This window comes from Bombina bombina, chromosome 8 (genome assembly GCF_027579735.1).
Source record: "Bombina bombina isolate aBomBom1 chromosome 8, aBomBom1.pri, whole genome shotgun sequence".
Taxonomy (NCBI): domain Eukaryota; kingdom Metazoa; phylum Chordata; class Amphibia; order Anura; family Bombinatoridae; genus Bombina; species Bombina bombina.
The window spans coordinates 138,678,892-138,702,436 of NC_069506.1; the positions used below are offsets into that span (position 1 = coordinate 138,678,892).

The 23,545-nt window shown below is 36.7% G+C and overlaps 2 protein-coding genes across 2 annotated transcripts; one reads left to right on the top strand and one right to left on the bottom strand.

Moving 5' to 3' along the window:
- The first annotated feature begins 759 nt into the window (after positions 1-759).
- LOC128638042 (uncharacterized protein ZSWIM9) lies at positions 760-9,041 on the top strand. Its single transcript, XM_053689913.1, has 3 exons — positions 760-806; positions 5,062-5,329; positions 7,650-9,041. The coding sequence occupies exons 2-3, from the start codon at positions 5,082-5,084 to the stop codon at positions 8,998-9,000; spliced, it is 1,599 nt and encodes a 532-aa protein (XP_053545888.1). The 5' UTR covers positions 760-806; positions 5,062-5,081; the 3' UTR covers positions 9,001-9,041.
- A 10,693-nt stretch (positions 9,042-19,734) lies between these two features.
- LOC128638043 (serine/threonine-protein kinase Sgk1-A-like) lies at positions 19,735-22,021 on the bottom strand. Its single transcript, XM_053689914.1, has one exon. It carries the CDS (start codon positions 21,952-21,954, stop codon positions 20,659-20,661), a length of 1,296 nt encoding a protein of 431 aa, XP_053545889.1. The 5' UTR covers positions 21,955-22,021; the 3' UTR covers positions 19,735-20,658.
- Between the last annotated feature and the right edge of the window lie 1,524 nt (positions 22,022-23,545).

A 23,545-nucleotide genomic window follows, 5' to 3' on the forward strand; every position in this document is an offset into this window, starting at 1 on the left:
GATAACACTGTGCTCGTGCACGTGAAGTTACCTGGGAGCCATCACTGATTGGCTAAACTGCAAGTCTGTCAAAGAACTGAAATAAAGGGGCAGTCTGCAGAGGCTTAGATACAAGATAATCACAGAGGTAAAAAATATATAAATATAACTGTGTTGGTTATGCAAAACTAGGGAATGGGTAAACAAGGGATGATCTATCTTTTAAAACAATAACAATTCTGGTGTAGACTGTCCCTTTAAGATGTTTGAGGTATTTTATATTCCATAAGATTCAAGTTGTGCCTATAGTATCAGAGCGAGACAAGTCTTTTTAGCAGCAGATCTTTCACTCATATACATTTTACTTCATATTATACTTTACCAATGGAATTCTTAAAATATAAAAAGAAATCATAAATAAGTAAGGGATATCATAAAATAGGTTGCAGCCATTGGTACTGCCAAACAACTAGCAATTTATTTCGATATTTAGAAAACCTTGTTTCGTTTGTATGGTGAACATGGTTAATATGAGATTTATATGTGCTCATGCTGTTCAGCTTTTTCTTGCAAATAATTTATACCAACGCAAAAATTCAAAGCGCAATTGAAAACAAACTCTCGACAATAAAACAAAGGCGCTTCAAATGGTTCAGAAATATTTTCAGAGCATGCGCACTACTGTTCGCTACCAGCGGTCCCTACACAGTACATTCTACAGCGATCGGGTCGCACGCATGCTCAGTGTAAATTGTGTACACGCTATGCATTGTGGGAGGAGGAAGTTGCTAGTACCTAGTATTTGGGCTTCAAACGCTGATAGAAAGGTAAACAGAATGGTAGTAGATTAATTGTTTCCTTTTGATATTTAACCCATTAACTGCCAAAAAGGCAGATGACGGTCACTCTGACAGTGCTGTACTTTTAAACAGCTTGGGAGTTTAACTTCAAGGTAAAACATAATCTAGCTCTCACCCCTGATATTAGATGATCCTGCTAGATTTATCTGGGAATATTCCGTATGAGAAAACATACTAGTTTAAAATGTGACTGCAGTTAATAATAAGATAGTTCAGATATTTCCTGTTATAATTCCAACACTATTCTGTGTTTTAACCCCCTTGAATAAAATATATTAAATTATATTCTATTAATATTCTCTGCTTTTGCCTTGAGGTCAGGTCTTCACATTCTCACTCTTTGATAATTATATATTCATTCAGTGGAAACACTATAACTAATTATTCCCAATATTAAATAAAGGTTTTCAGGAATAGTAAAAAATAAAATATAACAGACTATAGAACACACAATAATACATTACAGGGTGGATTTGATTTCCACAATTTAAAGGGACAGTCTAGTTATGATTCAGACAGGGCATGCCATAGTCTTACAGACCTTTGGGAGAGCATGACATTGTGAAAGAATTAATGAAACTAATTTATTGAGAAAAAAAAAACCCATTACAGCCATAAATATATAACCTCAAGCTACATAATTAAAAACTAAACCTTATTTCAGGATGAATAATCTCTGGATTACAATGTATTTTAAAGGGACATTCCAGTCAAAATATAAATGCACATGGATGAATTACATCTTTGAATATAAACATATTTGCAATATACATGTATTGGCAAAAATGCTTCTAGTAAAAGTTATTGCTGTTTTAGTGTTAGCATTTTTCTCTGTAGGTGCATGTGAAGTATAGCTAGATATTCTCATTTTAAAATATTGCAGCTGCTCAGATTGTCTGTAAGGCTTGTAATCATGTCAGCAATTCACAAATTGACTCATTAACAGATGGTACAAGCACCTTAAAGGGACACTGTACCCCAAATTTTTCTTTCGCGATTCAGAATGATCATGAAATTTTAAGCAACTTTCTAATTTACTCCTATTATCAAATTTTCTTCATTCTCTTGGTATCTTTATTTGAAATGCAAGAATGTAATTTTAGATGCTGGCCCATTTTTGGTGAACAACCTGGGTTGTCCTTGCTGATTGGTGGATAAATTCATCCACCAATAAAAAAAGTGCTGTCCAGAGTATTGAAACCAAAAAAAAAGCTTAGATGCCTTCTTTTTCAAATAATGATAGCAAGAGAACGAAGAAAAATTGATAATAGGAGTAAATTAGAAAGTTGCTTAAAATTGCATGCTCTTTCTGAATTACAAAGGAAAAAAATTGGGTTCAGTGTCCCTTTAAGCTCTCTGAGCAAATGCTGTGTTTAAAATGCTGGTGCACGGGGGCATACTTAAATACACTTTTGAAACAGCTATAGTTTTAATAAGAAGCATTTTTGCTAATACATGTATATTACAAAAATGCTTTTATTCAAAACTGAAATGCATCCATGTAGATTTCAATTTTGGCTGGAATGTCCCTATAAATAGAAAACTATCTTTTATATAGATTTTTTCCTCAAAAAGCATTTTATTTAAGAAACAAATCTTATTTAAATAAAAAAAAAAATCTGATTTAAGTTAAAAATAATGCAGATAAATAATGTATATTTACCATCTTTATATTAATATTTAATGCAAAAAAAAAGCTGTCCTTAAAAAAATTTTTCTTAAAGGAACATAATACTCACATGCTAAATCGCTTAAAAATGATGCAGTATAACTGTAAAAAGCTGAGAGGAAAATATCACCTGAGCATCTCTATGTAAAAAAGGAAGATATTTTACCTCACAATTTCCTCAGCTCAGCAGAGTAAGTTCTGTGTTAAAAGTTATACTCAGCTGCTGCCCAGCTGCAGGTAAAAAAAAAGAAATGAACAGCAGCCAATCAGCATCAACAGTGCTGAGGTCATGAACTCTTTTACTGTGATCTCATGAGATTTCACTTAACTCTCATGAGATTTCATTGTAAACTTCCTTACACTGAATAGGGAAATAAGATGAGTGTGCACATAAGCTCACTTCCTTAGCTGTCCCGGGACAGACATACTGATTTGTTGCTAAGAAGTCCTTTACAATGGGATGTGGCTACTGAGGAACTTTTGAGGTAAAATATCTTTCTTTTTAACATAGAGATGTTCAGGTGATATTTTCTAGTCAGCTTTTTACAGCTATGCTGCATCACTTTCAAGTGTTTAAACATTTGGGTATTATGACCCTTTAAGGGACATTTTTCTTAAAGGAGGAGATAAGGAGTCAGATGAGGGGTTTAATGGACAGAAGAGTCAAAATTTGTATTACTGTTTAAAAATTATTACTGTTTATCAGCGGCATACACACATATGTTGTGAGTGCCCCATGCTCCATCAATCAAACACCACACCACATCAGATAGTCTGCAGTGGCTTGTATGATACAAATTAAGTCTTTACCAACAAAGTATGCCTCATGGTCAGCTCTCTAAGCAGGCATGGTGTTTGAATTTTGATGCTCTAGTCACATGTAGCATTTGTGTGTATATGTAATTGAAACAGAAAAAAACCTTTACTAGAAGCATTTTTTTTAATGGAAGTATATTGCAAACATACTTGTATTTAAAATTGAAATGCATTCATAGAAGAGAGAATGAATAGGAAAGTAGTACAAAATTATGTTATCAAGTAAAGGTATAAATAAAGTGTAGCGAATATTGAGGGCTTGAAGTAAAGAGGCAACCTTTAATAAAGGGATAGAAAAGTCAAAATTAACTTGCAAGAATCAGATAGAGCATGTAATCTTAAGATACTTTTAAAATCACTTGTATTTTCAAATGTGCTTTGTTCTCATAGTATCCCTTGTTGAAAATGAATATGCACAGATCCTACACTAGTGGGAGCTAACTACTGATTGGTGCTTGCACACATTTGTCTCTTGCGATTGGCTTCCTAGATGTGTTAAAGGGACAGTCAACACCCATGAAAACTTTATCCCATACCTTAGATCAACAAAAAAAAGTGAGCCTGCACCGCATCCCATCTTCAATAACACTAACGTTAGGTGGCTAATCTTCAATGAACATTTAGTTAACAGCGGCAGATATCGCCGCCAAAATCCTCCCCCTGTTACGTAGGACGCTTCTTCTCTAAGTCTTCAGCCAATGAGAATCAAATCCTTGGCTAGATTCTTTAGCCACGTTCACGGAGACACTGTTCTATTTCTAATAGCGAGCGCACTACAATTATATAGCGCATGCGCATTAGAAATAGAACAGTGTCCCTGTGAACGAGTATTTATTTAAAACAAGAAGGGTACGGAGGAGGAGGGGGCGGAGTTTGGCGGCCATATCTACTGCTGAAAACGAAATGTTCATTGAAGATTAGCCACCTAACGTTAGTGTTATTGAAGATGGGATGCGGTGCAGGTTCATTTTTTTTGTTGATCTAAGGTATGGGATAAAGTTTTCATGGGTGTTGACTGTCCCTTTAAGCTAGCTGCCAGTAGTGCAATGCTGTTCCTTCAGCAAATGATAACAAGAGAATGAAGCATATTTGATAATAAAAGTACATTTGAAAGTTGTTTAAAATTGTATGTTCTATCTGAATCATAAATTACATTTTTTAGGTTTCCTTGTCATGACAAAAAGCGCTTTCGACTGATGTATTGCATGCATATGCACCTTTATAAATAATTGAAATGAATTGCAAAACGGTGTTTAAAACGTTTTTCACAATTATTGTCTAATTTTAGTTATTAGATAAAAAAAATTACTAAATATGTTAGTTATATGTAGTTAAACACAAACACACATTGAAATAACATGAAAAAAATTGCATATGTAATCAGTGCGTGTGTAGACTATATAATATATATATTCTTTTAAAAATGACTTTTTGTCCCACTGTTAATGTTTAGGGGTTCTCCAAACCTACCTCCTTATCACCATAGCTGCATAATAAAAAAAATATATTGTATCAATAAAATTCAGATTTGTTGCTATAGAAGTACCTTATAATTTCCTACCTGGTGTGTTCAGATGACTTTAGAAGGCAGTTTATTAAAATTTCATACAAAGCAGCCATCAAGGTAAAATATTTTGTCCCCTTTATGAATTATCATTTGTAATAGGGTTTTTTTTTGTTTGTTTTTGTTAAAAGTTGTTTGTGTATGAGTTGACAAGTATTTGTTTTCTTTGAAAGCTTGTGCTGGTGAAAAGAGCATGGACGAGCTTGGCTTGGGACAAGAGTTTCTCACGTGGCAACAGTTTAGTACCTTTTTTGATGACTGGTCAGAAAGGCACAAAGTGCTCTTTATTATTGCTAGTCTAAAGCCATTGCTCTCCTTCAGAAAGAATCCTCTCCCTCATGCCAAAAATCTCGCTAAGACGCTGCGGTTCCGTTTTGTGAGACTGATTTGCAAACACAGTGGGACTTACGCCGGACAAAGCATTGTACGTCGGAACCAAAAGTAAGTAAAGGCAAAACCTACAAATATAATAATAAATCAATTATGATATTACTAGTTGCAGAGCAGTCTCTTCAGTATAAATTTTGGAGAAATTCTAGATATTAAAAGGGTATGAAACACAAAAAAATATTTTGTAATTCAGACAGAGCGTACAATTTTAGAAAAGTTTCCAATTGACGTCTATTATCAAATTTGCTTTGTTCCCATGTTATTTTTTGTTATTTTTTCTAGTGAGATTATCAATTAAATTCAGTCAGTATAGCAAGATACTTAAAATTATTTTAAAACGGCACATTTTAGCTTTAGAGCTGTTTATCTCATTATGCATAGTGCTGGGTGTGAAGGAGAGAGACACCTACATTACAATATAATGTTCAAAATAAACGCCAACGTTTTGTGTGATGTCTCTCTATGCTGGTGAATTTTTATTAATCAGGCCCTATGTGTAAAAAAGGTAAATTCCCACTCAGAGCCGCAAGTGTTTGTTTCATGAAGTCATTTTACTTCCTCATTAATCAAAAACTTAATTCCAGAAACGTCCCTGCTACTATGCACTTATTTTATGTGTCCATGTAAGAACTTTAACTGTGGCATTACCATCCTATATTATAAAAGGCCAAGTATGTTTGTTTAATGCAGTCATGCACAGTAGAGACTGCAGCGTGAGACAAACGTACTTGGCTTTAACCCCTTAACGACCAGCGCCGATGCACGAGAACAGCGCTGGTCGTTAAGCCCTGGGTATCTCTCTGCAGCGATCTCGCTAAAAGTAGCGATATTGCGCTATTTCTAAATGCCCTACGAGTAGGGCAGTGCAGAAATAGATGGGCAGAGGTACCGATGCAGAGAGGGACACTGTGTCCCTCTCTGCATCAGGCAGCGGTGGTGCCGATCGTTGGTGGCGTGGGAGCGTTAGGAGGGAGGCGGGTGGGCGACCCATCATCGCTGGAGGGGACAGTATCGCTACGCTACAGAATGTTTAGAGCAGTATTAAGTGGGAAGGAGGGAGGAGGTTCTCTTTTTAGCCCATGTAAACAGGCTTTAAGACTAGTAAGCATAATAAATAAATATAAAATATTAATTTAAAAAAACAAATACCAGCATTTAAATTCTCAAACTAAGGCGCAGAGTAAAAAAATTGGTAACTGGAATTGAGTGTGGTCTGCTCATGTGAGGTTTGGTGTGAGGATTTCTCTCCATCCCTGCACATTTAAAGAGTATCCAGACTTTACTCTCACACAATTTCTGTCAACCTCTTAAAAAAACATGAGGGTCACTTATGTCTTTGCACTTTTCTAATAATTTAAGTACCAATATATAAGTAAACGTTTTATGAAGGCTGTTTTCTTTCTAAGTTAAAGGGCCACTAAACCCAAAATCTTTCTTTCATGATTCAGATAGAACATACAAATTTAAACAACATTACAATTTACTTCTAATATTTATTTTGCTTCATTTTTTAGATATCCTTATTTGAAGAAAAAGCAATGCACATAGGTGAGCCAATCACATGAGGCTTCTACGTGCAGCAACCAATCAGCAGCTACTGAGCATATCTAGATATGCTTTTCAGCAAAGAATATCAAGAGAATAACACAAATTAGATAATAGAAGTAAATTAGAAAGATGTTTAAAAATGCATTCTCTTTTTAAATCATGAAAGAAAAAATGTGGGTGTCATGTCCCTTTAATTGTCTGTTGAGCTTTCAGGGGTTACCTAGGAGTCAGCACTGGTTTAGTAAAATGCAAGTCTGTCAAAAGAACTGAAATAAGGGGGCAGTCTGCAGAAGATTAGATACAAGGTAATAATCACAGAGGTACAAAGTATATATTAATATAATCGTGTTGGTTATGTACAACTGGGGAATGGGTAATTAAGTAGTTATTTATCTTTTAAACAATAAAAAATCTGTAGCAGACTGTCCCTTTAAGCTACAAGTGCAATGGAAGCATCTACTGATCTGCCGCTTATTGCCAAGTATTAGCAAAGATTTAAGTTAGAACTCTCTAAGAGTGGTTATTATTTAATTTTTTCATCTATTGTGAATGGAACTCTTGTTTGTTCCATCCTTTTATTGCCCTCTACAAAACATTAATATGCGTTTTCCTTAGGGCTTTAAAAAGAAAAAATAGTTTCACCCCAAATCTACATGTCCTGGCAACACCCCTGAATGTTGATTATATTTTTTATTTTCAATATGAATACTTAATTTTCAATACATGATATATTCATGTGACCTAAAGTCATAGATTGAAGTGTGTTCCAAATATATAATTGTTTGACTTTTTATTTTATTTTCCATGTTTTTTTCATGTACAGTCAAGAAAAAATTGATTGTCCAGCTTCAATCACATTGCGCCTTCACCCAAAAAGGGATCGTCTTGTTGTCATTGAGGCAAATATTTTTCACAACCATAATTTGTCAGCAGTGGAATTTTCTCATTATTTCAAACGACACCAACTGGAGGCCAGTATGGGATTGCCAATTCGTATAACAAACAATGTCTCAAAGCGTTTCTTGGCACCTGATATTGTGTGGAACCTAGAAGAATACAGCAAGGCTAAAGATCAGGGTATGTGTGATCTACTCAAGGAATTTGACATTCTCTTCAAAAATGATCCTATGGCAAAGGTCAAATTAGTTTTTCAGGAAGATGCTGCAGTTATCAACAGTATTTTTATTTCTACATCCCATATGGGAAATCTAGTGCAATCTTTTCCTAGGATCCTTTATATGGGTAACGTGCTCCATGTAAATGAAGAATTTGAACTGTATACTGTACTGTGTCAAGATGCCAATGGCAGAGGACGAGAGTGTGCCTACTGCATTGCAAGGAAGGGTACACCAGATCTTCTTGTGTTTATAGTTGCTTCTTTGGTTCAGAGTGTTCCCACCATCAAGTTCAAAGTCAAGTGCATCACAGTCGGCGCTAACATACCTGATGGTGTCTCTCTAAATGATGTTTTGCCTTGTACCAAAATACAGATATGTCGATCCCAAGTTCTAGAAAACTTACACAGCAAAGCAAGAGAGTTAGGAACCCCCAAGACAGAAAAAATCCAGACTTTGCTTTATAACATGGCTTATTCTGACTCAGCCAAGACATATGCCCAGTGCTTAAATGAGCTTGAAAACGTTTGTTCTGTGAACTTTTTCCAGTATTATCTGGAGAAGTGGCATCAGAACAAGAGCATGTGGGTGGCGTGTTGGGCTTTTGACAGAAAAAGGAAATGTTGCTTCATGGATCACATGAATTTTCACATCCAGAAACTTAATTCTATATTGCTCCCACCAGTCACGTTATCTGTTTGTATGCGAGAACTTTTACATTTGGAGGTTTTAAAGACTGGAATTACGGACGTGAACCAGGAAAATATTGCAGTGCTTTATCATTCAGTGTGCTCAGCTGAGTCGGCTTCTCAAATAGAAGAGGAGCTTTCACTTGCTAGGCAGAGTACTCTGGACATTAAAGAGACTGACAATGGATTTTTGGTGGGTGGTGGAAGCTGCTCTTTTACAGTTAACAAGGAGATAACATCATGTAGCTGCTGCATTTATACTACAACAGTGTTGCCTTGTCGTCATCTTTTCGCTGTTCGACTTTGGAGTGGAAAATCTTTATTTGATGCTGGTCTCATACAACACCAACCTATAAAAACTCTTGATTGAATCTTCTGTGTTAAACAGAGGATAATTACATAAACTCACTTGTATTTATCGTTAACTTCCATAGGGTTAAACAACTTGGGAGTGTTAGATGGAAATATGTCTTAAACATTCATTTATGAAACATTTCAAGGCAGTTTTTTAATAAATATTTTATAATTGTATTCTCTATAAATGTATTGACTTTTTATTTTATTTATGTCTCTGTTTATGTACAAAATGCAAATATCACTAATACTGTGGGAACAAAGTGGTATTCAACAGTTATTAAAGGCCATTATAGTGGAAAAATTACATGTTTTAAGAGCGGATCATTTTAGTACTAGCAACTTTGCAGTTCCTTGTGTATAACCCCTTCAAAGAAGCAGCTATATGTGCTTAGGACCAGTAGTTCTCTACGACTCTTGAGCAGTACATTAACTATGTGTTTAACCTATATTCAGTGTTAAAACAGCATTTCAAGGTTGCATATACTAAAATGACATGCTATAAACAAATATCTTCCAAGATAACAAGTGAAAACCCCACAATTAAATATTGAATGAATTTTGAAGCTTATTTGTAATCGTGAAACAAAGATAATTTATCCACAGTCTAAATGATGTATAGTACCTTATGCAAAAATCTGTGTAAATGTAATGCAAGCAGCATATTAAAAATCCAAATATGAACAGGACACAGCCCTGGATGAAAATAAAGACAAATATTTATTATGCAGACCCTCCACCGAAGTATAATTTGTTATTGGATTTAATATTTTATTCTTTTCAAAAGACAATATAAGCCTTCTGGCCGTGCAGAAGTAAATCAGTTCGGCAGTTTTATTGGTTGATAGGACAAACATATTTCTATATTGGAGAAAAACATTGCAGTTTTTTAGTTTAAAGGGACAGTCTAGTCAAAATTAAACTTACATGATTCAGATAGGGTATGCAATGTAAAACAACTTTCCAATTTACTTTTATAATCAAATTTGCTTTGTTCCCTTGGCTGTCTTTTTGAAAAGCTAAACCTAGCTAGGCTCAAACTGATTTCTAAACCGTTCAAACCCGCCTCTTAGCTCAGAGCATTTTGAAAGTTTTTCACAGTTAGACAGTACTAGTTCATGTGTGTCATATAAATAACATTGTGCTCACTCCCGTGGAGTTATTTAGGAGTCTGCACTGATTGGCTAAACTGCATGTCTGTCAAAAACACTGAGATAAGGGGGCAGCCTGCAGAGGTTTAGATACAAGGTAATCACATAACAATAACAATTTAAGACAATAGCCACTGGACATGACTTTTATGTGGTTTGTAGTAACTGACAATCGCAATCCATTTCCCTTAATTTGGTTACTAAAATAAGCCTTTGCAGAAATGAAAAAAGATGCTTAGGATTTTTCTCTCATAATTGAGAGAGCATACAATTTTAAACAACTTGCCAATTTCTATTATCAAATTTGCTTCATTCTCACGGTATCCTTTGCTGAAGGAGAAGCAATGTACTACTGGGAGCTAACTGATCACATTAGGTGAGCCAATAACGAGGCATATATGTGCAGCTAGCTCCCAGAAATGCATTGTTGCACTTGGGCCTATTTAGGTATGTTTTTCAACCAAGGATACCAAGAGAATTAAGCTAATTGGTTAACAGAAGTAATTTGGAAAGTTGTTTAAAATTACATGTTCTGATCTGAGTCATGAAATTAAAAAATATTTTTTTATCTCTCTTTAAATTTAAATGGTTACTCTACAATGAAGCTATAATATATAAAGTTGCTATACTGTTTCTGAAGGTTAGAATGTACTGCCATAATTTAGGATTCTTTGCTTATTATGCGGGAATACCACCTATAAAAGGAAAACAAATAGCCAAAAGCTGTGCTAGCATACGGCTAGCACAGCTATTGGCTAAGAGGTGGAAACATCACCTTATTGAAAAATGACTTTTGGCTTGGATGGCGGAGCAAATTTATGTTAGCAGTGAAGCCGCAGCCAAATAAAGGTACCTTCTACACAGTTTTTTTAAAGTCATGAATGAAGGTCACCTTTATTTTTAGTGCTGGTAAATCACTTTAAAAACAAACAATTTGGGGTTTTAAATTGTTGTAATGGCAACATCTGTGACTTACTAAAGCAAATTTTGCAATATGTGAAAGGGACAGCAAATGCCTTTGGATTGCAATATGTTTGCTTATGCTTAGCTTAACAGATTTGCAATGTACTTTTATATACCCCCCTCCCATTTTTTCTGTAATTTGTCTATAAAATCGTAGGATTCCCAGTTCTAAGAACTCAAAAAAGTGCACATGGCAGGTTTCTCATATCTGTCTATAGATGGTTTTAGCAGAAACGTTGTATAAATTTCACATATCTGTAGAAAACAACAAACTGCGTTCAAACTATGTCATAATAATAAAATAGTTATAATACCTCAGGTGTAATTTATGAGGGGTTAAAAGAGTTTATTAAGACTATAAAAAGATTTACAGAGGTTCTTAAAATAAAACAAAAATAAATGATGCACGTAAAATCATTTGCCATAGTTCATCAACATCTAAACATTTGTAAACAGTTTTAAAATGTTAACACTGCTAAATTTTGCCTATTTATGTTGAAATCTCTGTGATGGAATACTCCAAAATACCTTATATAACAAATAACTATTCCATAAAGGGATACTACATTTTTCTTTAATGATTCAGATAGAGCATGCAATTTTAAGCAACTTTCTAATTTACTCTGGTTATCAAGTTTTCTTTGTTCTCTTACTATCTTTATTTGAAAAACAGGGATTTAAAGCTTAGGAGCCGGACCATTTTTGGTTAAGAACCTGGGTTACGCTTGCTTATTGGTAGCCAAATGTAAGCCACCAATAAGCAAGTGCTATCCTGGGTGCTGAACCTAAAATGGGCCGGCTCCTAACCTTTATATTCCTGCTTTTTAAATAAAGATAGCAAGAGAACGAAGAAACATTGATAATAGGAGTAAATTAGAAACTTCCTTAAAATTGCATGCTCTATCTGAATCATGAAAAAAAAAATTGGGTTTAGTGTCCCTTTTAACCCCTTAACGACCACAGCACTTTTCCATTTTCTGTCCGTTTGGGACCAAGGCTATTTTTACATTTCTGCAGTGTTTGCGTTTAGCTGTAATTTTCCTTGTACTCATTTACTGTACCCACACATATTATATACCGTTTTTCTCGCCATTAAATGGACTTTCGAAAGATACCATTATTTTCATCATATCTTATAATTTACTATAAAAAAATGTATAAAATATGAGGAAAAAAACACACTTTTTCTAACTTTGACCCCCAAAATCTGTTACATATCTACAACCACCCAAAACACCCATGCTAAATAGTTTCTAAATTTTGTCCTGAGTTTAGAAATACCCAATGTTTACATGTTCTTTGCTTTTTTTGCAAGTTATAGGGCCATAAATACAAGTAGCACTTTGCTATTTCCAAACCATTTTTTTTTTCAAAATTAGCGCTAGTTACATTAGAACACTAATATCTTTCAGGAATCCCTGAATATCCCTTGACATGTATATATATTTTTTTAGTAGACATCCCAAAGTATTGATCTAGGCCAATTTTGGTATATTTCATACCACCATTTCACCGCCAAATGCGATCAAATACAAAAAATCGTTCACTTTTTCACAAATTTTTTCACAAACTTTCGGTTTCTCACTAAAATTATTTACAAACAACTTGTGCAATTATGGCATAAATGGTTGTAAATTCTTCTCTGGGATCCCCTTTGTTCAGAAATAGCAGACATATATGGCTTTGGCGTTGCTTTTTGGTAATTAGAAGGCCGCTAAATGCCACTGCGCACCACAAGTGTATTATGCCCAGCAGTTAAGGGGTTAATTAGGGAGCTTTTAGGGAGCTTGTAGGGTTAATTTTAGCTTTAGTGTAGTGTAGTAGACAACCCCAAGTATTGATCTAGGCCCATTTTGGTATATTTCATGCCACCATTTCACCGCCAAATGCGATCATATTAAAAAAAAACGTTACATTTTTCACAATTTTAGGTTTCTCACTGAAATCATTTACAAACAGCTTGTGCAATTATGGCACAAATGGTTGTAAATGCTTCTCTGGGATCCCCTTTGTTCAGAAATAGCAGCCATATATGGCTTTGGCATTGCTTTTTGGTAATTAGAAGGCCGCTAAATGTTGCTGCGCACCACACGTGTATTATGCCCAGCAGTGCAGGGGTTAATTAGGTAGCTTGTATGGTTAATTTTAGCTTTAGTGTAGTGTAGTAGACAACCCAAAGTATTGATCTAGGCCCATTTTGGTATATTTCATGCCACCATTTTACCGCCAAATGCGATCAAATAAAAAAAAAAAAAGTTAAATTTTTCACAATTTTAGGTTTCTCACTGAAATCATTTACAAACAGCTTGTGCAATTATGGCACAAATGGTTGTAAATGCTTCTCTGGGATCCCCTTTGTTCAGAAATAGCAGACATATATGACTTTGGCGTTGCTTTCTGGTAATTAGAAGGCCGCTAAATGCTGCTGCGCCTCACACGTGTATTATGGCTAGCAGTGAAGGGGTTAATTAGGGAGTTTGTAGGGAGCTTGCAGGGTTAATTTTAGCTTTAGTGTAGAGATCAGCCTCCCACCTGACACATCCCACCCCCTGATCCCTCCCAAACAGCTCCCTTCCCTCCCCCAACCCACAATTGTCCCCGCCATCTTAAGTACTGGCAGAAAGTCTGCCAGTACTAAAATAAGTTTTTTTTTTAAAAAAAAATAATATTTTTTAGCATATTTACATATGCTACTGTGTAGGATCCCCCCCTTAGCCCCAAATCTCCCTGATCCCCCCCCCCCAAACCGCTCTCTAACCCTCCCCTCTGCCTTATTGGGGGCCATCTTGGGTACTGTCTGCCAGTACCCAGTTTGCAAAAAAATATGTTTTTTTTTATTTTTTGCCCAGTTTTTCTGTAGTGTAGCTTCCCCCTCCCCACAGACCAACCCCCACCACCTAACTGATGTGTTTTGTATCCGATTTGTTTATTTTTTTACTTTTTTTTTTCATTTTCCTACACTTTTTTTTTCTCTAGTGTAGCGGTTCCCATCTGCTCCCTCCCCATGCACGCGCCCGCCCCGCCCTCCTGTGCACGTGCACGCGTCAGTGCGTGCCCCCTGGCATCCCCGCCCACGATCCCGCCCCCCTCCACATCACGAGAGGCCATCGATGGCCGCCACCCGCCTCCCAGTCCGGCTCCCACCCACCAACGCAGTAAGCCACCGATCTCCGGTGCAGAGAGGGCCACAGAGTGGCTCTCTCTGCACCGGATGGCTTAAAAAGGTTATTGCAGGATGCCTCCATATCGAGGCATCACTGCAATAACCGGAAAGCATCTGGAAGCGAGCAGGATCGCTTCCAGCTGCTTTCCACACTGAGGACGTGCAGGGTACGTCCTCAGGCGTTAACTGCCTTTTTTTTGAGGACGTACCCTGCACGTCCTCGGTCGTTAAGGGGTTAAGGACCACAGCACTTTTCCATTTTCTGACTGTTTGGGACCAAGGCTATTTTTACATTTCTGCAGTGTTTGTGCTTAGCTGTAATTTTCCTCTTACTCATTTACTGTACCCACACATATTATTTACAGTTTTTCTTGCCATTAAATGGACTTTCTAAAGATACCATTATTATCATCATATCTTATAATTTTCGATAAAAAATGATAAAATATGAGGAAACAATTGAAAAAAACACACTTTTTCTAACTTTAACCCCCAAAATCTGTTGCACATCTACAACCACCAAAAATCACCCATGCTAAATAGTTTCTAAATTTTGCCCTGAGTTTAGAAATATCCAATGTTTACATGTTCTTTGCTTTTTTTGCAAGTTATAGTGCAATAAATTCAAGTAGCACTTTGCTATTTCCAAACCACTTTTTCCCCAATTAGCGCTAGTTACATTGGAACACTGATATCTGGCAGGAATCCCTAAATATCCCTTGACATGTATATATTTTTTTAGAAGATAACCCAAAGTATTGATCTAGGCCCATTTTGGTATATTTCATGCCACCATTTCACTGCAAAATGCGATCAAATAAAAAAAATCGTTCACTTTTTCACAAACTTTTTCACAATCTTTAGGTTTCTCACTGAAATTATTTACAAACACTTGTGCAATTATGGCACAAATGGTTTCTAAATGCTTCTCTGGGATCCCCTTTGTTCAGAAATAGCAGACTTGTATGGCTTTGGCGTTGCTTTTTGGTAATTAGAAGGCTGCTAAACGCCGCTGCTCACCACACGTGTATTATGCCCAGCAGTGAAGGGGTTAATTAGGGAGCTTGTAGGGTTAATTTTAGCTTTAGTGTAGTGTAGTAGACAACCCAAAGTATTGATATATGCCCATTTTGGTATATTTCATGCCACCATTTCACCGCCAAATGCGATCAGAAAGTCTGCCAGTACTAAAATAAGTTTTTTTTTTTCTAAAAAAAATATCTATTCTGCTGTGTAGGACCCCCCCCCCCCCCAAACAGCTCTCTAACCCTCCCCATCTACCTTATAGTGCGCCATCTTTTTTTTTCTGTAATGTAGCTGCCCCCCTCAATAGCCAACTCCCCACCCCCTCCCCGATCACTTAGATAACCCCCTCCCTCCTCTATCCCACCTTACCCTTAGCTACAAACACATTGTCCCATAGTGTAGCTTCCCATCCGCCCCTGTGCACGTGCGCGTCCCCCATGCATGCATGCGCCCCCGTGAGTCCCTCCGTGCGCGCGCACCCTGCATGTGATCCTGCCCCCCTGCGATGACCTCCGTGCATCGATGGCCGCCCACATCGGCTCCCACCCATCTGCTTTGCAAATCTGATCAATAGAAGCCTCATTTTAAACACCCAGGAAGTGGAAACTGATCTAGTAGTATGAGCTGTAATGTATTTTGGGGCCCTGAATGTAACTATTTCCGGGCGAGCCTTTAGGCTCGCTGGAAACGAGTTAAGAAGCAGCAGTCTTAAGACCGCTGCTCCTTAACTCGTCCGCCTCCTCTAAGGCTGCTTACATCAATCCGTCCGATCGCATATGATCAGGTTGATTGACACCCCCTGCTAGCGGCCGATTGCCCGCAAATCTGCACGGACGGCATTGCACAAGCAATTCACCAGAACTGCTTGTGAAATGATAAATGCTGTCTGCATTTATCGATGTGCGGCGGACTTGATCAGCCCCATTTGCTTAACTAATGTTCCTGTTCTGACTAGAGCTTGAACAAAAGTCTGACTGTCAGGAAATGTAGAAATCTTTTTATGATGTAAAATCAAAAGAGCTGAAATATGACATTTCAAAGACTTTGCTGATAAGCTCTTAACTAAACCATCTTGTAAGAATTTGAAAATTATTGGATTTCTGAAGAAATGCCAGCGAAAACCATGTCTGTCACGCCAAAAAAAAAAAAAAAAAGGAATACTTTTCAAATGTTGTGGTAAATCTTTCTTGTTACAGGCCGAGATACCAGAAAGGTGGGAGGCATTGAAAGCTCTTGAAATGTTGGGTATCTTTGCCTTCTTCTAGTGGCAAGGCTTGAATCCCAGGAGTAAGGGCTTGCTCCTTCGCGGGAGTTTTACCCCCCCCACATTAAAACCCACCACCCACACACCCAACCCTACTCTAAAACCCACCCAATACCCCCTTAATAAAAACCTAACACTACCCCCTTGAAAATCACCCTACCTTGAGACGTCTTCACCCAGGCCCATTCTTGTGATCTAATTTGACAAGGGATCAGGATTTGTAATGCTGGACATGCAGGGGAGAATATTTGAAAGTTAGTTATTATCACCATTGCTAAAAATTAGAAGAAAATGTCAGCTAAGCTTGGAGCAGTTCATACTGAATACTATGTTGAAGGCCAGAGTAAGAAGAAGAATGCTAAATTTGAACAGTCCAATTGCACATGGTAAAGTAAGCTCTTTGGATTAAATGTTACCATGATAGATTCTCCTTTGAATCTAAGAAAGAACCACAAGAAGAAGGTTGAGACATAGCTTGAAAGCTTTTCTATCCCCACCATGTATGTTGTAGTGAAGTTAAATATATCAGGCCGTTCTACTAATTTAGTCCTGGAAATTGGAGATGGAGTTACTTGCCTATATATTTAGCTTACTGCCTACTATATGCAGTGTATAGAACTGAAGTTGCAGTCAAATGCACAACAGAATAGTTAATGATTCATCTTTTTGAATGTGGATTCATTGCCGCAGCTGTTGAGAGACATATAACAGGACACAATGGAGAAGCTATGCTATGTAGTCCTTGATGCCTACCTGGAATCCTGAAAACTTCCTTATGGAACAATCATCACAATAGGCAACATTCAGTTGTGTGCTATAAAGAAAATGTTTGACTCTGCTCATTAACAGCATTATTAAATGTAGCATGAAATAAGTGTAGGATATCTGCCTTAATATATATTTTAAGGGGTTATACTATTTTTAAGGATATTTTCGAGAGACTACTACAGAAGATGCAAATAATGGTATCAAATGACATAAGATAATTAACAAAAAAATACAAACGATAACTACAGAATTAATGTAAATCAACTTTCGTGTATAAGGGTTCAGCTGAGCAGGAGCCTCTCCCAGGATTCGCCACACAACATAGTAGAAAGGATAGGGTGATCAATACCAATGTTTTGTAGTTCACTGTTTTAGGTTGGGGTCAGCTTAAATCCTAGCATTTCTTAGAACATAAGTTAGCATCCCTCATTTATATTCCCATTGGCACCATTTTTATACAGCAAGTCCCACAGTACAGCTTGGGTAATAGGTTTTGTCTAGTGATGTACCGAAATGGACATTCTGTACTGAACATGAAAATACAGGATTCACTTGGCCGAAAACCGAAAATGTCTTTTTTTTTTTTCTTCAAATTATTTTAAAATATTTTTTTTGTTTGTTTATTTATGCATGATTAGACTATTTACTGAATGAATCTGAATTGAAAACCTGCAAGTCAGTAAAATAAAATAACCACACTTTTATTGAAAGTAACACACTAAAATTAAACAAAAATATCTTAAAACAATAATATGCTACGCAATAATTTGACCAAGAAAAAAAAAAACAGACAAAAAAACGATAATGCCATTTTCGGCAAAAATGTTTCTGCCAGCAAAATTTTGGTGCATCCCTTCTTTTACTGAAAATAACAGGCAAAAAAAAACAAAAACGGAAATAACCAAAAATGCCATTTTAGGCTGAAACGTTTCTGCGGCCGAAATTTCAGTGCATCCCTAGTTTTGTCTATTCCTACGTCTGACTTGGTTATTCAAAATTTTAAAGGGACAGTCTACAATAGAATTGTTATTGTTTTAAAAGATAGATAATCCCTTTATTACCCATTCCCCAGTTTTTCATAACCAACACTGTTATATTAAAGGGACAGTCTAGTCCAAAAAAACCTTTCATGATTCAAATAGGGCATGTAATTTTAAACAACTTTCCAATTTACTTTTATCACCAATTTTGCTTTGTTCCTTTAGTATTCTTAGTTGAAAGCTAAACCTAGGAGGTTCATATGAAAATTTCTTAGAACTTGAAGGCCACCTCTAATCTAAATGCATTTTGACAGTTTTTCACCACTAGAGGGTGTTAGTTCATGAGTTTCATATAGATAACATTGAACTCATGCACATGAATTTACCGAGGAGTGAGAACTGATTGGCTAAAGTGCAAGTCTGTCAAAAGAACTGAAATAAGGGGGCAGTCTGCAGAGGCTTAGATACAAGGTAATTACAGAGGTAAAACGTGTATTATTAATTTTAACTGTGTTGGTTATGCAAAACTGGGGAATGGGTAATTAAGGGATTATCTTTTAAAACAACAAAAATTCTGGTATTGACTGTCCCTTTAATATACGTTTTAACATCTGTGATTGCCTTGTATCTCAGCATCTTCTGACAGCTCCTGATCACATTACTTTTTATTTATTATCTATTGACTTGCATTTAGTACTGTGTTGTGCTAAATCTTAAATTGATTTCTATATGGCTCACATGAACTAACAGTCTCCTGTTGTGAAAAGCAAACTAAAAAAAAGCATGTGATAAGAGGCTGTGTATAGTGGCTTAGAAACAGGCAGAAATTTAGAGGTTTAAATGTTATAAAGAATATTAAAATATCAATGTTGGTTGGCAAAGCTGGGGAATGGGTAGTAAAGGCATTATCTATGTTTTTAAAGACTGTCCCTTTAATTAAATAGTTTTCATGACTTATTTGCATTTGTGGAACCAATGGTGTGGGGGTTTTTTGTTGTGTTTTTTTCTTGCACACCATAAGAAACTAGAACTATCAGAGTGAGCTGCAATTATATGAACAACCACAAGATGGCAGCTTTGGTCAGGAAATCAGAATGTTGTCGGTTTTCATTTTTACTGAGGTCCTTTCTAGTTTACATGGACATTAAAGGGACAGTACACTGTAAAATTGTATTTATATGAATGTATTTTTAATGACTTGTTATACCAGCTGCAGTATATAAAATGTATGAGAAATTGCATTTTCAGGTTTATTTGTGTATATGAAGTAGCTGGGTTTGTGCTTTTAAATAACAGTCTATTACAATAGGTTGAACTTCGAGTAATATCATATCTCATTATGTTATCACTTTGTGTACACACACTTGCTTCATTATCTTATATTTATCTGGAAAACTAAAGCTCAATACATAGAGAGAACAATGGAAATTTATCATTTTTTTTTTTTTTTAACTTTTATTACAAACCAATGGGTTTGGTCAGAAAAAAATAGCATTTTATCTGATTACAGTACATTGTAATGTTTTTATTTACTTTTACAAGTATCCGTCAGTTTAAATATACAACTCTTGTACAATTTTGATTATTTACAAATTTACACAAAAATGGTCAGGAATGTCAAAAAATATAAATAAACAAAAAACTACTAAACCAAGTATTAACAGCTTTCAGCAACTAAATTTGGGGCATTTTGGTCCATAAACCATTTCTAAAAATAGAAATCTGTATAGCAGCAATGCTTTTCAAGCATTATAAAACAAACAAATAAAAAGGGTTGTTGCAAGCCTGTGTCATACTTTGTTAGTACTAATTAAACAGATTTTGCATCTACAATAAAAATTTAGCTTCCACATATGGAAGAAAGATGTACAATGCCCCAGTATTAGTAATCACTAAGTGTCACATTTCATGTGTGAAAAACACATTTTTCTTTTTTACTATGAGAACGGTCACACTTCTAACGACTGTTCGCTTGTGCAACCACAAAACAGAACTCCCAAACATATGGAAGCCTCTGTAGACAAGATCTCTCAATAGAGAAAGGCACAATTCCAAGAACCCATACTAAAACTCAGATGCTGTTTCCGGAGATTCACCTCTTCACGTATCCCTATTAGTAGGGCTGTATGCTTGAAAAACAAGCAGGCAGTTCATATTCTAGAAACAACCATCTCTAAATTGTCAGACGTCCAGTCACTTCTCCCTTCAGCTTAGCTACACCAACGTGCTCTTCCACCCAAACAGGCGATGTTGAAATTAAGGCTGTGATGCTATCATGAAGGATGTGCAATTTTGATAACAGATAATAAAGTGACTATCAACTTGAAATAACCACAAGGCAAATAAAATGTATGGTCACTCAAAGGAAGGACTCCATAGGTGGAGCGTATGAAAATCCTAAAAATGCTTCTGCCGCTTCTTTAATGCTGGAAGTTATGAGGATGCTTTCTGGAGATTGTCCTATAGAACTGGGAACAGGTTCTTCTGTGAATTCAGGATCAAAGTGCTGTAGATCACTTGGACCACTCACATTTGGGTTGAAAGGAGGAGTAATCTTCTTATTGATGAGATCATCCCAGTTAATTGGAGTGAAAAAGATGTGGTTCTTAATCTCCGTAAAGTCATTCTTGGCACCAAGTCGTTTTGTCCGGTCCTTCTGTAGTAGACCCTCCAAAAGATTCCTGGAAGAGTTGGTTATATTTGGTTTTAGCTGCAGGGGCTTGTTCAGAATATTATCGTACATTTCAGCTGTGTTTCTGCTGTAGAATGGAGGCAGGCCATATAGCATCTCGTACAACACAGCACCTAGGCACCACCAGTCAACTGTTCTATCATAAGGTTGTTTGTGAAGAACCTCTGGTGCAAGATACTCAGGAGTGCCACAGAAGGTAGATGTTGTGCCATTGGGTTCAATGTTCTCTTTGCAAAGTCCAAAGTCAGTCAAAACAATGTGACCCTGTGAGTCTAATAAAATATTTTCCGGCTTCAAGTCTCTGTAAACAATGTTCAGAGAATGCAAGTATCCCAGGGCACTGGCAATTTCAGCAGCATAAAAACGAGCTCTTGGTTCCAGGAAGCATCGTTCTCTCTGGAGATGGTAAAATAACTCTCCACCGTTGATGTAGTCCAGGATAAAGTATAATCTGCTTGTAGTCTGGAAAGAGAAGTGGAGCCCAACCAGGAAAGGGTGTTTCACATTTTTCAGCAGTACATTGCGTTCTGACATGTGTTTCTCCTCTTTTTTCTTCAGAATTGCTTTCTTCTGCAGGACTTTAACTGCATAGAATTCTTCATCTGCTTTGTGTCTTGCAAGGAGCACTTTTCCAAAACTGCCCTTTCCAATGATCTTCAGAAATTGGAAGTCGGATGGTTTAGCATGTGGGTTGGATGAAGGACCAAGATTGATCTGTTGTGATGGGCTAGGTGGGGGTGAGGAATTGCCATTCAATAGCTCAGGTTCTTGGGGCTGTGAAATATTTAGGATGGACTGGACTTCGGGGTGTTTGCATGCATAGGAGTTAGTGGCAATTTTCTGAATGAAGTCATTCAATCCCATCCTCCGCTGTTTCATGAAATCGATGAGTATGGCTACCATTCCCCTCATTTTGGAGTAAGTTAGTGGAGCAGGAGGTGAAGCGGTATCTTTCACTGTCATGGCTGTGCTTATAGACAGCTTTGTGTGTTGTATTGTATAATCCAATAAAAAGTGCTGTTGCCTGGCAGGTACACACTCGTTCTCAAAATTTATCATTTTATTACGTAACTATCCTGCACCCCACTGTGAGTTTAATTTCTTCTGCTGGCTGTGTTTACTTAGGCTATTCAATAGCTGAGACTCCAGTATCAAAACTTTCAGTATTGGTTGGGAAACCACAACCTAAATAAACTATTTCAAATGCCAAAATAGGGGTAAAAGAGCTACTTGTAAACAATTTAATACACTCCAGCAGGTAAAATGGAACATTGGGAACTATTTAAATTTGAGAAAATGTTGGGGTGAACTGTCCCTTTAAACACTTTGAGATTGTAATATCACATGCCTAATTATGTTACCTTGCAATATACTTTAATTATTTATTTTGTCCCCTTTTACTAAAAGTTTAGTTTGAAATAGTTGGTTTCCCAGTTCTGAAAATTAGAAATGCGCACTACAGACTTCACAAGCCTGACCCTGCTTGAACCCTGCCCTAGATGGTTGCAGTGATAAACAATCTGGGTTAGAATAGGTGAAATGTCTTGGTTAGTTTAGTGTTGTATAATAACCTGTAGGGGGATAGGGATAAGTTAGCTAGAAGCTTGAGATCATTTAACCAACATTTTTCCTATTGTACATCAGGTACCCTATATGAGATTGTTTTCTAAAAGAACCATCCTCTTTCATCAGTTAAAGGGACACTGAACCCAAATTTCTTTCATGTAATTGGCAAGAGTCCATGAGCTAGTGACGTATGGGATATACAATCCTACCAGGAGGGGCAAAGTTTCCCAAACCTCAAATGCCTATAAATACACCCCTCACCACACCCAGAATTCAGTTTTGCAAACTTTGCCTGCTATGGAGGTGGTGAAGTAAGTTTGTGCTAAGATTTCTACGTTGACATGCGCTTCTCAGCATTTTGAAGCCCGATTCCTCTCAGAGTACAGCGAATGTCAGAGGGATGTGAAGAGAGTATCACCTATTGAATGCAATGGTCTTCCTAACGGGGATCTGTTTCATAGGTTCTCTGTTATCGGTCGTAGAGATTCATCTCCTACCTCCCTTTTCAGATCGATGATATACTCTCATATACCATTACCTCTACTGACAACTGTTTCAGTACTGGTTTGGCTATCTGCTTTATGTGGATGGGTGTCTTTTCGGTAAGTATGTTTTTTATTACTTAAGACACCCCAGCTATGGTTTGGCACTTTATGCATTTATATAAAGTTCTAAATATATGTATTGTACTTATATTTGCCATGAGTCAGGTTCATGTATTTCCTTGTGCAGACTGTCAGTTTCTTATTTGGGGAAAATAAACATTTTAAGAAATATTTTTCTTACCTGGGGTTTAGTCTTTTTTTCAAATTGACTACATTTTTCTTGCAGATTGCGGGCAGTATTAGGCCCGCGGGTGCGCCAAATGCTAGACTTTATTGCGTCATTCTTGGCGCAATAATTTTTTGGGCGCGAAAGTACGTCCATTGACGCAAGTTTGTAATTTCCGACGTCGTAGTTGAAGCCAAGTTCCTTACACAGGGTTGCG